At 44.8% G+C, this 17,649-nt stretch overlaps 1 protein-coding gene across 13 annotated transcripts in view; it reads left to right on the top strand.

Annotated features, from left to right (window-relative positions):
• The window catches only part of TRRAP (transformation/transcription domain associated protein), a 137,890-nt gene that overhangs the window by 98,263 nt on the left and 21,978 nt on the right, over window positions 1–17,649 (top strand). For 9 of the 13 annotated variants that reach the window (XM_050783928.1, XM_050783920.1, XM_050783921.1 and 6 more), the window contains 11 exons: window positions 898–1,017; window positions 1,238–1,525; window positions 1,693–1,830; window positions 2,966–3,078; window positions 3,510–3,645; window positions 6,831–7,022; window positions 8,322–8,550; window positions 9,139–9,404; window positions 10,770–10,870; window positions 14,556–14,757; window positions 16,556–16,720. In XM_050783928.1, the coding sequence (XP_050639885.1) occupies window positions 898–1,017; window positions 1,238–1,525; window positions 1,693–1,830; window positions 2,966–3,078; window positions 3,510–3,645; window positions 6,831–7,022; window positions 8,322–8,550; window positions 9,139–9,404; window positions 10,770–10,870; window positions 14,556–14,757; window positions 16,556–16,720 (1,950 nt within the window). The remainder of the gene's footprint in view (window positions 1–897; window positions 1,018–1,237; window positions 1,526–1,692; window positions 1,831–2,965; window positions 3,079–3,509; window positions 3,646–6,830; window positions 7,023–8,321; window positions 8,551–9,138; window positions 9,405–10,769; window positions 10,871–14,555; window positions 14,758–16,555; window positions 16,721–17,649) is intronic. The other 4 variants (XM_050783930.1, XM_050783929.1, XM_050783931.1 and 1 more) reach the window with 1 other exon arrangement.

Here is a 17,649-nt window from a genome sequence, read left to right as displayed (position 1 = left end):
ATGTTTTCACCCATTTTCCTTGAACGATTTGTATCCTTGGTGTCTCTTTTTAGTAGAAACGTTAATGTGCCTGTGGTTTCCCCTCTTGGGTTTGCTGTAGGAGAGATGAACGCCTAATCACGTCCCTGGCACTGTGCCTCCATGCTGGGGCAGCAGGGACTGTGTAGCTGTCAGCATGTGCCCCAGCCCCTGGCGCTACTGCCTGATGCCATGTAGGGTGTCTCCTGTGGGCTAGAGCAGCCTCAGGCAGACTAGAAACCTGGCTGTTAATAAGGAATGTTGGCAGCTAATTCAGATCAGATCTTGAAAAACAACAGGCCTGGGACAAGATAAACACATCTGTGGATTTGCTGTCCATTCCATTCTCTTATGTTCTGTTTCAGTCTGTCTCAGTCATTTTCTCCTGCCTCTTGTCTGCTGCCAATTGCAGAGACTGAACTTTGAGTTCCTGATTTGTTCTTCAGAATAATACCTGTTGGCAAATAGTTTACGTCATATACTGTGTGTTTTCACTTTCCTGTTTTCAGTGACCTGGGCCTCGGTGACATCTGTGTCCCTCTGAGTTACTCCTTCAGTCTTGTCAGTGTTTTTGTCCTTCTTGGATATGATGGGATCAGTAGTGTTAGGAAACCCCCTTAAAAACTAAGGACAAATGCAGGCGCCATTGCTGAGTCCCTTGGGGTGCCTGGGCTTGGCTGCTAAGTGCGTGTGGCCTTCCACCACTCGGGATCCATGGGCTTTACTCCAACATGGCATTTTCTTAGATCTCTGAAACTTTGAAAGTGGAGGAGCGTCTAATAATGTATGAGATGGATCATGGGTGTCTTCTGAGCGTGGGTGTGCGAGACACCCGCAGCCCGTGGCCATCTCAGCCTGTTCTTGTCTTTCTGTTCATAGACTGGAGCGCTGCTCAGCGCTTTCGTTCAGCTGTGCCACATTTCCACGACACTGGCAGAGAAGACGTGGGTCCAGCTTTTCCCCAGATTGTGGAAGATCCTCTCTGACAGACAGCAGCATGTGAGTGTATCTTTAAAATCCTGTTTTGGAAAATTGTAGTTTTAGCTTTTAATAAGTATTCGTAAAAAAACACAGTCTTGAACAAGTTTCAGAGAACGCGGAAACCGCTGGCTGTCACTCAAGAGCGAATTAGGAAAGGTATTCTCAGATGCATCAAGAGAGACAGCAAGACTTGCCAGTTTTCGAATGAAGGCCTAAATGACATGCGCTTTGGTTTCAGGCACTTGCGGGCGAGATAAGTCCGTTCCTGTGCAGTGGCAGTCACCAGGTGCAGCGTGACTGCCAGCCCAGCGCGCTGAACTGCTTTGTGGAAGCCATGTCCCAGTGCGTGCCGCCAATCCCCATCCGACCCTGCGTCCTGAAGTACCTGGGGAAAACACATAACCTGTGGTTCCGGTCCACGCTCATGCTGGAGCACCAGGCTTTTGAAAAGGGTCTGAGTCTTCAGATTAAGCCAAAGCAAACAACGGAGTTTTATGAGCAGGAGAGCATCACCCCGCCGCAGCAGGTGAGGGTGCGCCTCAGTCTGTTAATTACGTCTTCCCTGCTAGTGACTCCACACTTTAAATACTGCTTCCAAATGATTTCAAATGACAACACAGTGAAACTGCATTTTTAGAAGGGGAGAAAAAGTCCCTGTCCTGAGCACTCAGGACCCTTGCTTTGTGTTTTCAGGAGATACTGGATTCCCTTGCGGAGCTTTACTCCCTGTTACAAGAGGAAGATATGTGGGCTGGTCTGTGGCAGAAGCGGTGCAAGTACTCGGAGACGGCGACCGCAATTGCTTACGAGCAGCACGGGTTCTTTGAGCAGGTAAACCTCAGACCACTGACGGGCTTGGGTGCGTAATGAGAGGCCATTTATAACGGTTCTTTAATAAAATGGCCTCAAGTCGGAGTTCACGTTCTCTTTTTTTGAGATGGAGTCTTGCTCTGTCGCCCAGGCTGGAGTTCAGTGGTACAATCTTAGCTCACTGCAACCTCCACCTCACAGGTTCAAGCGATTCTCCTGCCTCAGCCTCCCAAGTAGCTGGGATTATAGGCGCCCACCACCATGCCTGGCTAATTTTTGTATTTTTAGTAGAGACGGGGTTTCGCCATGTTGGCCGTGCTGGTCTCGAACTCCTGACCTCAGGCGATCCACCCACCTAAGCCTCCCAAAGTGCTAGGATTACAGGTATGAGCCACCACGCCTGGCCCAGAGTTCACATTTAAATACATTTTAAAGCATTTCAGTCCCACACGTAAAGGCCCTGTGATTGAAGTCTGCATTTAAGGGACGCCTACGTGTATGACACGAGCTAAATCACAGTCCTAAGAAGTCCTTTGCATTTGATGCCAACATGGATGCTTTTTCTCTCCCATTGTTGGTTCTGTTGGAAGCGATAGGTTTTGTTTTTGCTTACGTTTTACTCCCCGTGTCTGCCCTTCAGTGTGGCGCGGGCTACTGTTTCAGGGTGCGATTCCTAGCACTGTGTAGGGTGCTGTGCCGTGGAAGCTCCAGAAGCAGATGTGGCCTTGTGGCTCCTGCTCTGATCACTAAAGGATGGAGAAATTAATCCCACGTCTGGACAGCCTCCCCTTCTTCCATTCTGTTCAGGGAATCCCACCCTCTTCTGTCTCTGAACAGAGAGCTGTGGGTGTTTAGTGCTCCTGGAGAAGAGCTCCATGTGCTCCCAGGTGTGTGATTCAGCCTGCTCTCGACAGCTGGGCCCTGGCGGTGAAAAGGTTGTGTTCTTAGCCAGGTGCAGGCATGCACCTGTAGCCCAGCCACTCAGGGAGGCTGAAGCAGGAGGGTCCCTTAAGCCCAGGAATTAGGAGTTTGAGTCCAGCTTTGGCAACATAGCAAAACCTCATCTCAAAAAAGTTCTCTAAGTTTTAAATTTAAAAAGAAAGAAAAGGTGTGTTTCTAGTTAAACAGTGGTTTAAAAGCATTAACTTTTTTTTAGGCACAAGAATCCTATGAAAAGGCAATGGATAAAGCCAAAAAAGAACATGAGAGGAGTAATGCCTCCCCTGCTATTTTCCCCGAATACCAGCTCTGGGAAGACCACTGGATTCGGTAAGCCAAACACAGTGCTTGACGTGTACATGAATCAGTTGAGGGAACCGGGGAAAAATACCTGACTTTTTCTTGTAATGAGTGTTTTTTAAAGAGAGCTTTGCTACTTTGTGGCCTTGTAAAGAACAAACAGAAACCCAAGATCAGCATTTAAAGCCTTGAGTAATTAAACAGGTCGACTGGAGAAGCAGTAAACTGTCCCTGGCCCCAGTGCTCTGGGCCCTCTGCTGAATAGCAGGTGGTTTGTGGCATCCAGGGTGGGCAGGGGCTCACCCCGCAACGGAACACACCTCCGTGTCCTGCGGAAGTCCACTCTTGCTGTGCTGTTCTTCTGTAGAATGGAAATTTGCCATAAAACCCTATCCCTGCCTCTGTGAATGCCTGAGTGTGCTGGTGACTGAGCTTTTGCTCTTGGACATGTGGTCTTGCAGATGCTCCAAGGAGTTGAACCAGTGGGAAGCCCTGACGGAGTACGGCCAGTCCAAAGGCCACATCAACCCCTACCTCGTCCTGGAGTGCGCCTGGCGGGTGTCCAACTGGACTGCCATGAAGGAGGCGCTGGTGCAGGTGAGACGCCCCGGGGGCATCCCCGCAGCTGCCTGGGTCCCTTTTCCTGCAGCTGCAGGGGTCTTTTGGGAGATTTCCTGTAGAACAAGCATTTTGGCAGTGGAAAAAAGGTAGCTTTTGGGAAAGAAAGGTTCCTTTTGATTGCCTCAATCTAACACCTTTCCTGAATTTGAGTAATGTCACTTTTTAACAAAATGAGAAATTGAAGATTAGAAATAGTTACAAACTATTAACTAGAGGATGGAATCGAGCCCAGGTGTTGAATTCTGGTTTGGGACCTGGGAAATGACTCATTGGATGCAGGGAGTTTGTGTTCCTTTGGGAAATAACCAGTCATTTATGTCAGTAAAAATACATTCTTCCCTCAGTATCCAGGACCCCCCCGCAGACACCAAAATCCATGGACACTCAAGTCCCTGATATAAAATGGTGTAGTATTTGCATGTAATCTCTGCGCAGCTGCCTGGGTTCCTTAAATCCTGTCTAGGTTATTTACAGTACCTAATACGATGTAATTGCTACATTCATAGTTGTTTTGTTACACTGTAGTTTTTAGGGAATGACAAGAAAAAGCTCTGTACATGCTTAATACAGATGCAATTTTTTTTCCCCGAATATTTTCTATCCACAGTTGGTCGAATCCACACATATGGAGGACCAGTTGTATATATTTTGCTGTCAGAATGCATTTACGATTGCTTATTCTTTCTTTATTCTGACAAAACATAAAACTGAATAAGTATTTGTAGCTCACCTTAATGTTCCCTTCTTTCTCCTTCCCAAAGTTTCCCTTAGCTGGATATATGCAGCGTCACACCATCCTGAGGTCTCACAGATGCGTTTCTTCTTTCATAGATTCTTGTCATTTTATAAAAATTGTAAGTTACTCACTGCTTAGAAAAAAACTCAAATATGTGAGTAAACATCCAGGGTAATCTGCACTAAATTCAAGTAGTCTTGAAAAGGATTCAGCAAATTACTTTTGTCTTTGTTTCTGTGCTTCCTAGGGTAGTTGCTTGGTTTGATTTAGTAAGGGGTTTAGCTTTTTTCCAGTGGGGAAAATCGAAGAGACACTGTTGTTCTTAGTGTAACTGAGGGTAGGTGTTGTAATTGGCAAAAATCTATCTCACCTGGTGTTGGAGTCCAGCCCCTGTGATGTTGGTGCCAGCGTGGCGGGTAATGTTGGAAGCTGCTGTAGTCTTCTTTGCCTTCCTGAATTTCTTCATCGGTGGGTTATTGAGAACTGAGAGGCATCATGAATGTGAAAGGTCCGTGGAAGAGTAAGATGTCAAAAACAAGCCATGGTGTCATATAATTGCGGGGTGGTGTCATTATTACCATTATTGCATGTAGTCCTTGGGACAGATACCATCATGGCGCTAACTTTTGTTGCTTTTTTTATTTTTATTTATTTATTTTTTTGTGACAGAGTCTTGCTCTGTCGCCCAGGCTGGAGTACAGTGGCGCGATCTCGGCTCACTACAAGCTCCGCCTCCTGGGTTCACGCCATTCTCCTGCCGCAGCCTCCCAAGTAGCTGGGATTACAGGCGCCCACCACCATGCCTGGCAAGTTTTTGTATGTTTTTAGTAGAGACGGGGTTTCACCACGTTAGCCAGGATGGTCTCGATCTCCGGACCTTGTGATCCGCCCGCCTCGGCCTCCCAAAGTGCTGGGATTACAGGTGTGAGCTATCGCGACTGGCCAATGTGTGTAGCTTTTATTGTTACTTTCCAAAGAGGAATGTTTATTCATCTTGCTACAGCGATTCCTGTAAACATCCATCACAGAGATGTCCTTCCATCTTTCTTATCACAAAGATACTATGTTTGGAAACTTTCATGAAAAAAAATTTTTTAATATTTTTAAATGCTTGGTAAGAGATTAACAAAACGTGAGACGTTCCAGTGCTTTCTTCAGAAGGTAGTGGGCAAAAAAAAGGGCCTTCCGGGCAGAAAGGAACACGTGGTCTCCACCTGGGCTGAGGAGTGGTTGGCCCAGGTTCATCCGCTGCTCCACTGAACTGACGCTGGAGTGTGGGAAATCTGGGGAACATTTTATAGTAGACGAAAAAGTGTGGCTTTAAAATGACAGTAAAATTTGCACATATTCCCTCATGTTCATGTAAACCTGAATTAATACCTATACCGTTTAATTTCCCGGGATAACCTTATGAATTGGAAGCAATTCAAAATTACACTCACGTGGCCAGGCATGGTGGCTCACGCCTGTGATCCCAACACTTTGGGAGGCCAAGGCAAGCAGATCACTTGAGCCCAGGAGTTTGAGACCAGCCTGGGTAACATAGGAAGACCCCTGTCTCTACAAAAAATAAACAAAAATTAACCTGGTGTGATGGTACATGCCTGTAGTTCCAGCTGCTTGGGAGACTGAGGCAGGAGGATCACTTGAGCCCTGGAGCGGCTGTAGTGAGCTATGAGCATGACATTGCACTCTAGCCTGGATGACAGAGTGGGACCCTGTCTCAAAAAAAAAGTAAAATTACACTGATATTTATCATACTGGAGATTAATATATATTTAACAGTTTAAAATGTGGTGACTGGCCAGGCTCAGTGGCTCATTCCTGTAATCCCAGCACTTTGGGAGGCCACGGCAGGCGGATCACCTGAGGTCAGGAGTTCGAGACCAGCCTGACCAACATGGTAAAACCCATCTCTACTAAAAGCACAAAAAATTAGCGGGGCATGGTGGCACACGCCTGTAATCCCAGCTGCTCGGGAGGCTGAGGCAGGAGAATAGCTTGAACCTGGGATGCGGAGGTTTCCGTGAGCCGAGGTTGCACCACTGCACTCCAGCCTGGGCAACAGAGCAAGATTCTGTCTCAAAAAAAAAAAAATGCCGGCTACGCAGAGTGTGTGATTTTTCATCTGATCTGTCATAACAGCATTGATCAGTCTCTCTTCTTTGGAACAGCTAATGACCTTAAAGCCAGGAGCCTGTGGTGTGCTTTCATAGCTGGAGAGATTGGCCGCTCACGGAATTTAGAAAGGGAGAGTATCCAGGAAAGACTGTAAATGCATGACTTCTCTATTTATAGCCTAATTTCTGTTTATTGCCTTGCATAACTAGTGGCAAAAAAAAAAGTGATTTTTTTTCCTGTTTGACCCTTTACACTGAGGGAAAGAAGGCCCCTCACTTCCTCTGTCTCGTTCTTTCACTGTCAGGTGGAAGTGAGCTGTCCGAAGGAGATGGCCTGGAAGGTGAACATGTACCGCGGATACCTGGCCATCTGCCACCCCGAGGAACAGCAGCTCAGCTTCATCGAGCGCCTGGTGGAGATGGCCAGCAGCCTGGCCATCCGTGAGTGGCGGCGGCTGCCCCATGTGGTGTCCCACGTGCACACACCACTCTTGCAGGTGCGTGCGGCACCCCAACACGAGCACGGGCCTGTGGCCAGGTGCAGCCAAGCACCGATGTCCAGGCTTAGTCTGCAGACTGCGCTGGACGGCAGGGATGAAACTCCTTCCCCTTGTCTTGTCCTCTCCCACTTAACACTCGTCCTCATGAAAGGAAGGCCACAGTTAAAACATTGAGGAAAAATGTTAGAGCTTCTGCGGGATTGAAGACATCCTCACCAGTGATTCTGGTTTCAAATTTTGCCTGAGGGACTGTTTTCAGTACCCACTCTGCCGCCCTCAGTTATAGACCCTGTTGCTCTGTTTTCAGCAAGCTTTTGGCGGGAGCTGTGGGGACAGGATTAGGAAATGCTTTCCGAAATCTGAATGTAATGAGTTAAACTTGAAATATAAACAGAAAGCACAGATTCTTCTAGGCAACTTAAAAAATTACTGTCAACCAAGATACAGAGTACTGAACTAGGTGCTATGTTTAGGAGATTAAAAAACATTTTAAAACAATAGATTCTGCCTCAAAGGTGCATTGAACCGGAGACAGCAGGCATAGCCGTAGAAGCAAATTTACAGCTGGAGAGAGACTGATTCAGAGCCATGCCAATCAGACGGAAAATCAGGATAACAAAGATCAAGAGAAGGGAGATAATCGTGTGTGCCATAGAAACCAGGGACAGAATTTGGATAGGCTGAGGATTGTGGCCAGGGCCTTCCAGGTGAGAAGGTGGCATCAGAAGTTTGGTGCCAACAGTGCATCTGGAATTTAAGGGTAGTCAACCTCCCGGTCTTGTAGGGCGGTGACTTAAAACGTGTTTACATTTCATGCGTCCAAAGAGGTCAGGAGAACCACGTTTGCAGGTGCTTAGTATGGCTGTGGGGTTTAGCAGGCACGTTGAGAAAAGGCACGTGTGCAGCGGGGATACCAGGCTATCCTGACCTCAGGCGTTGCTGGACAAAGAGCTGGGCAGGGAGGGTGGCAAAGGGCATGGACAGCAGGAAGAGGAGTTTTGAGGACTGCCCATTAGCGAGGTTTGGTGTCTGTACCATCGTTCTCCCAGTATCCTGTCTCTCAGGAGCCACAGGCTGAGGTTTTAAAATTGGAGACGCCATAAGGAAAGTAGCGTTTGGGGTGAACAGGAAATGAAATGTGGATCTCAGGTGTCTGTGTGTAAACGAGAGTGCTTCCTTTGGTAATCGCACCATAAGATCTTTGCGATAATCAGGCCGCCAATGGACTCTGGTGTGTTTTTCCCGATTGATCTTTGCTGACGTTTACTATGGAATCTCTTATGCTGGTCCCATCAGGCAGCCCAGCAAATCATTGAACTCCAGGAAGCTGCACAGATCAACGCAGGCTTACAGCCGACCAACCTGGGGAGGAACAACAGCCTGCACGACATGAAGACGGTGGTGAAGACCTGGAGGAACCGGCTGCCCATCGTGTCTGACGACTTGTCCCACTGGAGCAGCATCTTCATGTGGAGGCAGCATCATTACCAGGGTAAACCGACCTGGTCCGGCATGCATTCATCATGTAATTTTCCAGACGCCCCACGGTTCTGGTTTCGTCTCTGTGTTTTGGCTTGTTTTTTTTCCCTCAGGTTTTCTATTTTTGGGTAGGGATGACAGGTCGGGGTGGTAATGGTGTGGGGAAAGATGAAGGTGGTAGAAGAAGTAAAGTTTTGTTTTTTGTTTCTGCACCTGTTACATTTTTCTACTTGGGGCAGAATCGTGCAGGCGGGGGGTGATCAATGCTCTGAGCCATGGCACTCTGCGTTGAAGCTCCCATCCCAGGACAAGCTGTGCTCAGGTGGCTCTGTGTGGCCTTTGCTGGTTTTCCTGGTCCCCTCTTATCCCCTAAACCTGTCAGGCATCCACGTGTTTAGAGCAGCCTTTGTCATTTTATGATTTGGTTAGCCAAGATGGTAACACTCGACTCAAGAATTAGCACCTTTTAGAAGTTGCTTATGGCATAAAATACAAAGTAACGAGGGTTTAGTCACACAGCTCCCCATTTTCATAAGCCATGTGTGTGTGTGTTTCATTTTTTATTTAAGCCTTGTTGTGAAGTGCTTTGAAAGAGGATCTGTGTGGTCTGATGATTCCTTTCTTTGCCCTCTAGCGATTGTAACTGCCTATGAGAATAGCTCTCAGCATGATCCCAGTTCAAATAACGCTATGCTTGGGGTTCACGCATCAGCTTCAGCAATCATCCAGTACGGAAAAATCGCCCGGAAACAAGGACTGGTCAATGTAGCTCTGGATATATTAAGTCGGATTCATACTATTCCAACTGTTCCTATCGTGGATTGCTTCCAGAAGATTAGACAGCAAGTTAAATGCTACCTCCAGCTGGCAGGCGTCATGGGCAAAAACGAGTGCATGCAGGTGCGGACAGGACGCTTGAAGAATGAGGCTGGGTAGAGAATGAGGCTGGGTGGGGAATGAGGCCAGGTGGGGACTCTTGGTTCTGAATATAAGGAAGGCGGATTCGAACTCTCTATAAATACAGCCTCAGTAAGGGGAAAACAGTCCTTCCAAAACACAAAAGGGAAAGGAAGCTACTTGACTGAATTACAAGACTTACAATCTTGTAAGAATTACAGTCTTGTAAGAATTACAGTCTCTTGTGGTCTCTGTCCTACCATATACTTAGTTAATGTGTTTAAGGAAAGAAAAAAATTTCACACTACAGAATTATGAGGATCTAAGATAGATTTTGACTATGTTCAGAGGAATCTTAAGAACAATGAAACCAACTAGAACTATAAACCTTTGGAGAAAATAAGACCCCTAAGTATTTAGGATCAAATACTTAAAGTTTAGCATTAGTGATTCGGTTTAAATTCTGAACGTCAATCAGTAAATATTCATGGTAGGCAAATCTGTTGTCAATTTAAAGTACATTGGTCAATGACTCATAGACTTACTACCTAGATTAGTACTTTATGAAGTTTTCATATTGTTTGGAAATTTCAAGAACTTTTTTTCTGCTCATTTTTTTTGAACAGGGCCTTGAATTCATACTATTCCAACTGTTCCTATCGTGGATTGCTTCCAGAAGATTAGACAGCAAGTTAAATGCTACCTCCAGCTGGCAGGCGTCATGGGCAAAAACGAGTGCATGCAGGTGCGGACAGGACGCTTGAAGAATGAGGCTGGGTAGAGAATGAGGCTGGGTGGGGAATGAGGCCAGGTGGGGACTCTTGGTTCTGAATATAAGGAAGGCGGATTCGAACTCTCTATAAATACAGCCTCAGTAAGGGGAAAACAGTCCTTCCAAAACACAAAAGGGAAAGGAAGCTACTTGACTGAATTACAAGACTTACAATCTTGTAAGAATTACAGTCTTGTAAGAATTACAGTCTCTTGTGGTCTCTGTCCTACCATATACTTAGTTAATGTGTTTAAGGAAAGAAAAAAATTTCACACTACAGAATTATGAGGATCTAAGATAGATTTTGACTATGTTCAGAGGAATCTTAAGAACAATGAAACCAACTAGAACTATAAACCTTTGGAGAAAATAAGACCCCTAAGTATTTAGGATCAAATACTTAAAGTTTAGCATTAGTGATTCGGTTTAAATTCTGAACGTCAATCAGTAAATATTCATGGTAGGCAAATCTGTTGTCAATTTAAAGTACATTGGTCAATGACTCATAGACTTACTACCTAGATTAGTACTTTATGAAGTTTTCATATTGTTTGAAAATTTCAAGAACTTTTTTTCTGCTCATTTTTTTTGAACAGGGCCTTGAAGTTATTGAATCTACAAATTTAAAATACTTCACAAAAGAGATGACAGCCGAATTTTATGCACTGAAGGGAATGTTCTTGGCTCAGATCAACAAGTATGTATGTTATATTGAAAGAGGATAATAGAAAAAATGCGTCGGATTATTTAAATAGTTATTTATAACCTGAAGCCAATGTGAAGCTCAAGCTAGAAATGGGTATGATTTGGTGACAGTCATTAGATAGGATTTTTTAGGTATTGCACCTCTGCAAAGAGAGTAACTTGCAACAAATCGATAAAAAGCCTATTTAAAAGCATTTCTCAAATGAGCTACTGGATCACAGAACTGATAAAATGGATTCATTTCCCCATTTCCTCAGCCCGCCATTTACAGAGCTGGTTCCTTTTGTGGAGATGATTCTTGCCTTAGACCAGGGGTCAGTAAAGGATGGCCTGGGGGCAACATCCAGCCACTGCCCTGTTTTTGTCAATGAAGTGTTGTTGGAATACATCCCTCCCCACCGATGTTGCCTGTGACTGCTTTCACCCTACTGCAGAGTTGAGGAGTTGTGATAGGAATTGTATGGTCTGCAGCACCTAAACCATTCGCTGTCTGGCCCATCACAGAAAAGGTTGCCAAACCCTGGTTTAGAGAAGTAAATGTCAGAGGAGATTTTGTAAATAGCATGCAAATGAAGTAGACTCCACAAGATGCTGCTTGTTGCCTTGTGTAGGCTCCAGTGCCTGCTTTTCACATCTTCAATCTATGGGGCTTGCATGTTTAGCTTATTTTTAAATTAGGAAGCAGTTTTGTCAACATGAAAAGGTTTTATCTTTTTGTGTAATGTTTTAAATTCATATGACAGACACAACCATTTAAAAGTGTACAATTTAGTGGGTTTTAGTATATTTACAGTGTTGCACAACCATCACCACTAGCTAATTCTAGAATATTTCCATCATCCTCAAAGTAAATCCTGAATCTGTTTGCCGTCACTCTCCTTTCTCCCCTCCCCCTTTCTCCTGACAACTGTTAATCTATTTCTGCCTCTATGGATTTGCTTATTCTGAACATTAATATAAATAGAAGCATACACTATGTGGCCTTCTGTGACTGTCTTCTTTCACTTAGTAGGATGTTTTCAAACTTCATCCATGTGCTGTCATGTATCAGTAACCTGTTCCTTTTCATCGCTGAGTAATGTTCCATTGGATATCCATACATTTTGTTTGTCCATTCAGCAGTTGATGGACATGTGGATTGTTTCTACTTTTTAGCTACATGAGTGATGCTGGTGTAAACACTGAATACGTGTCTTTGTGTGAGCATGTTTGAGTTCTCTTGGGTATATACCTGGGGGCAGAATATCTGGGTCATATTGTACTTTTCTGTTTATCTTTTTGAGATATTGTCAATCTTCCACAGTTGGCTGTACCATTTTGCATTCCCACCAGCAGTGTTTAAGGTTTCTAATTTCTTCACATCCTCACCAGCACTTGTTATTTTCTTATTATGTATCTGATTATAGCCATCTTAATGAGTATAAAATATATTTCATTGTGGTTTTGAATTGCATTTTCCTAATGACCGATGACAGTGAGCTTCTTTTCTTGGTTTTTATTGTTGGTTTGGAATTCTTTATATGTCTGGATAAAAGTCTCTTTCAGATATATGATTTCCAAGTATTTTGTCACATTCTGTGGGCTGTCTTTTCACTTTTTTGATAGTGTTCTTTAATGTGCAAGTTTTTAATTTTGATGAAGTACAATTTATATGTTTTTTTCTTTTGTTGCTCATACTTTTCACATCTTCTAAGAAACCATACCGTAATCCAGGATCAGAAGCATTTATTCTTATGTTTTCTTCTAAGCGTTTTATAGATTTACCTTTTACGTTTGGGTCTCTGATCCATTTTGAATAATTTTTTTATGTGGTGTGAGTTAGGGGTCCATATTTATTATGCTGCATGTGGATATACTGTTGTCCCAGCACCATTTGCTGAAAAGTCTAGTCTTTCTCCATTGAATGGTCTTGACACCCTTGTCAAAAATCAGTTGAGGCCAGGCCCAGTGGCTCACACCTGTAATCCTAGCACTTTGGGAAGCTGCGGTGGGAGGATCATTTGAGCCCAGGAGTTGGAGACCAGCCTGGACAATATAGTGGAGACCCCCATTTCCAAAACCCGAAAAACAAAAATCAGTTGACCATTTTTTGTGGGCTTATTTCTGGACTCTCACTTCTATTCCATTGATCTATATAGAGTCTCTTATATTTCCATATGAATTTTAGGTTATTTTCATGTATTTCTGCCAAAACAGTTGGAATTACGATAGAGATTGTATTGAATCTGTAGATCAGTTTGTGAGTATTTTGCCAACTTAAGCAAGTTTTCCAGTGTGTAAACACAAGATGTCTTTCCACTAGTTTAGGTCTTCTTTAGTTTAATTCAACAATGTTTTATAGATTTTAGTGTACAAGTCTTGCACTTATGTTAAATTTATCCCTCAATATTGTCACGTGAATGGAGCCGTTTGCTTCATTTTCACATTGCTCATTGCTAACATTTGGAAATACCAGGGTTTTGTATATCAATCTTAGATTTCTCAACCTTGCTGAGTTTATTTGCTCTAATAGCTTTTTGGGGATTCTTCTTTTCTGTATATAAGATCCTGTCAACTGCAGGTAGAGATGGACTTACATCTTCTATTCCAGTAAAGATGCATTTTATTTCTTCCCAATTGCCCTGACTAGAACCTTAAGTACAGTGCTGAATTAAAAAGACAAGATCCTTGTCTTTTTCTTGCTCTTGGGGAAAGCCATTCAGTCTTTCAGCCTTGAGTATGATGTTAGCTGTGGGTGTTTTGTAGATGTCTTTTATAAGCTTGAGGAATTTCCCTTCTGTTCTAAGTTTGCTGGGTATTTTTATCGTGAGAGGATGTTGGATTTTTTTCAAATGGCTTTTTCTCTGTCCTCTGAGATGATTGTGGTTTTTTTTCCTTCATTCTTTTAATGTCATATATCACATTGATTGGTTTTATTTATACTGACTTTTCTGTTTCCCATGTTGAACCACCCTTATTGCTGGGATAAATCCCACTTGGTCATGACAGATAATCCTTTTGATCCACTGCTGGAGTTGGGTTGCTCATTTTTGTTGAGGATGTTTGCATCTGTATCATAAAGCACATGGGTCTGAAGTTCCCTTGCTATGTCTGGTACATTGCTGGTGTCATAGTGAAGCGGTGTAACTGCCGTGGAAACAGTTTGATGGTTCCACAAAAAGTAAGCATAGAGTTCCCACGTGACCAGCATTTCCACTCCCTGGTGTACACCCAGAAGTGTTGAAACAAACAGATACCTGTTTGGGAATGTTTGTAGCAGGACTATTTGCAGTAACCAAGATGTGGAAACAACACAAATGAACAGATAAACAAAATGTTTATGGTGTATATATACAATGGAATGTCATTCACTTGTTAAAGAGAATGAAGTACCGACACAGGCTTCAACATGAATAAACCTCGAAAACACTATGCCAGATTCAAAAGATCACATGATGTATGATTCAGTTTATATGAAATGTGCAGAACCAGTCAGTCCACAGAGACAGAAGGCAGACTGCAGGTTCCCAGGGGCTGGAGTGGGAGGGGCTCAGAGTGACCGTTTATGGGGCGGTTGCACAACGTTTCGAATGGACCAAGTGCCCTGCAGTGTTCATTTTATACTGGTCAATTTCAGGTTACGTGAAGCTCGCTTCAATTGAAAACCATATGCATTTCGGTTTTCTGTCTCCTGACAGGTCCGAGGAGGCAAACAAAGCCTTCTCTGCAGCCGTGCAGATGCACGATGTGCTGGTGAAAGCCTGGGCCATGTGGGGCGACTACCTGGAGAACATCTTCGTGAAGGAGCGGCAGCTGCACCTGGGCGTGTCTGCCATCACCTGCTACCTGCACGCCTGCCGGCATCAAAACGAGAGCAAATCGAGGAAATACTTAGCCAAGGTGAGACCGAAAAAATGAGCTTTGACCAGAGGTCATTGGTCGCCTTCAGATATGGACCGAAATTTAGCTACAATTCACTTATCCATGCCAGGTGTGAGGCATGATTTCATGCCTTAACTCTTTTTATTTTTATTTTTATTTTATTTTATTTTATTTTTTTTTGAGACAGAGTCTCGCTCTGTCGCCCGGGCTGGAGTGCAGTGGCCGGATCTCGGCTCACTGCAAGCTCCGCCTCCCGGGTTCACGCCATTCTCCTGCCTCAGCCTCCCGGGTAGCTGGGACTACAGGCGCCGCCACCGCGCCCGGCTAGTTTTTTGTATTTTTTTTAGTAGAGACGGGGTTTCACCGTGTTAGCCAGGACGGTCTCGATTTCCTGACCTCGTGATCCACCCGTCTCGGCCTCCCAAAGTGCTGGGATTACAGGCTTGAGCCACCGCGCCCGGCCTTCATGCCTTAACTCTTAATCCTCATTACTCTTTGAAGCGTCTTTCACAGTCTGTTTTAAAGCTGAGAAAACTGAGGCCTGGACACTCTTGGGGCCCCAGAACTTCCAAGTGGCAAAGCCCCGCCTAGAGCCCGAGTCTAGCACTGCCTGTGGGAGCTCACACGGAACAGAGGGCTGAGGAGGGGATGTGGAGCTAGAGCTTCCCTCCTGGACGCCCATTAGGTTGTCATCCCTCCCCTGCAGGGCCGCTGTCAGCACAGCCAGAGAGCCGGCATGCTGGGGTGGTTATGGGTTTCTCTCTGCATGGTTCCCCCCGCAGCAGCCCCGTGGGTGTCGCCCACGTGCTCACTGCACTTGACATTCAGGTTCCTCCTTCATGTGGCTTCCTGTCTTCCCCCAAGAAGCAGACAGATAAAACCCAGAATTAATTCCAGCAGGAAACCCAAGAATAAATTGTTCCCTTTCCTATTTTGTTCATTAAAGGTTTGGATTTTTTAGAATTCCTTGATTTAACGTAAAAATTTGAAATGTACACCAGCACATGGCGGTTAAAGCCGATTACAGAGACAGCTACATGCGCTGCCTCAGTGCCTGACTCCTGATTGCTTACACCCAGATGTAATTGTTTCTGTCATCCATGGACACCTGGCTGCCAGCCTGTGGCCTCCCTGATGCCAGGGTGATGAGCATCTGAGAGTTTTACCAAAAGTTCATTGTGTTTGGATGAGATCATGAGTGTGAGTTAATGGGTGGGCAGGCCCCAGGCATCTGCCTATTGCTGTCTTACGCTTAGTCACTGTTCACTGCTAGCCAGTGGATTAGATCAGTGAGTAATTGTCATTAAAAGGGTGGGCACGGTGGCTCACGCCTGTAATCCCAGCACTTTGGGAGGCCGAGGTGGGTGGATCACTTGATGTCAGGAGTTCGAGACCAGCCTGGCCAACATGACAAAACCCTATCTCTACTAAAAATACAAAAGTTAGCCAGGCGTGGTGGGTATGCACCTGTAATCCCAGCTACTGGGGAGGCTGAGGCAGGAGAATCGCTTGAACCCGGGAGGTGGAGGTTGCAGTGAGCCAAAATTGCACCACGGCACTCTAGCCTGGGTGACAAAGCAAGACTGTCTCAATAACAAAACAAAAAAACTAAAGAGAAAATCTGTATTTAAATTATAGGTTATATATACTGTAAGATTTATGTTAAGTTTAGCAATAATGTTGGCCCTCTTACAGATATTTTTTTTACATGGCCAGTAAAGCCGCTCTTTACAGTGTTGTAATGTTGGGGAAAAAGTCTCTTGCTTGAGGGCTTCAGAATTGTCATTCAACTCTAGAATTTCTCCTTCTGTCTCAGGTGCTGTGGCTTTTGAGTTTTGATGATGACAAAAACACTTTGGCAGATGCCGTCGACAAGTACTGCATTGGTGTGCCACCCATCCAGTGGCTGGCCTGGATCCCACAGCTGCTCACCTGCCTGGTCGGCTCGGAGGGAAAGCTGCTCTTGAATCTCATTAGCCAGGTGGGAAGAGCAGAGTGGCCTTGTTCACGTGCACAAAACGTTGTGTCTCCATTTTGCGTTCTGTTTTTTCCCAGAAAGTAAATTTGAGTGCTCAAAGTATTAAAAATAAGTTAAAGAGCTGGAAAGATGTAATCATCTAGATATTACTTAATATAAAGCATAATTAAAAGTTATTAAAGAATATATCAGTTGAAATGAAATAGCTGATAAAGCAGTTCAGTGTTCAAATTGTAATTTCTTAAGTATTTTCCCATATATAATGCAAGTAAAATAAACTTGTACTATAATGTACAATTGCCAGTGGATACCCTGAGAATGACAGCAAGCCCTGAATCTGATGGGTAGTTTTCCTCTGATTTTTTTGTCATGTGCTGGGAGCTCTTCAGAGCTGCCCTTAAACTAAAACATTCCCGTGATTGTGGCTGTCATCCTTTTGACAGTTGAACTGTGTCATAAGGAACCCACGGTTTTCGAGGGCAGTGGGGCGGGGCTGGGGAAGCGGACAGGCCAGGGCCCTCTGGAAAGGCTCTCGTAACCATCTCTCGAGAATGGTTCCAGGATGTCCCTCTACCGTGAAACGATCCAGGCATAGAAGGAGGACCAGAAATGGCATAAGCGTGGCCGCAGTAAGGTTTGGGACACAGCGCCTTCGTGCTTGCTTTTGTAAAATCATGAAGTGCCACAGGAGTCTGCGAAGGTCTTTAAGAAGGAACTGGGCCCGTGCTCTGCCCACCCATTCTTCTGGCTCCTTCCTGCAAGCACCACCTGTGCTGTGTGGGACCTGAACAATGCCCTGGTTTTCGTTGAGGAAGCAGCTGTGTTTTTGAGTCCCGGCATTCTGTGTAGTGCTTACCCTCAGGGTGCAGATCCGACCTACTTGGTCTCATCACTCGTGGAACATCTCAGGTTCAAGAGCAGCTGCCTGTGCC

This window comes from Macaca thibetana, chromosome 3 (assembly GCF_024542745.1).
Source record: "Macaca thibetana thibetana isolate TM-01 chromosome 3, ASM2454274v1, whole genome shotgun sequence".
Taxonomy (NCBI): domain Eukaryota; kingdom Metazoa; phylum Chordata; class Mammalia; order Primates; family Cercopithecidae; genus Macaca; species Macaca thibetana.
Note: the sequence above shows the minus strand (reverse complement) of the source record. Positions and strands in the feature narration are given on the sequence as shown.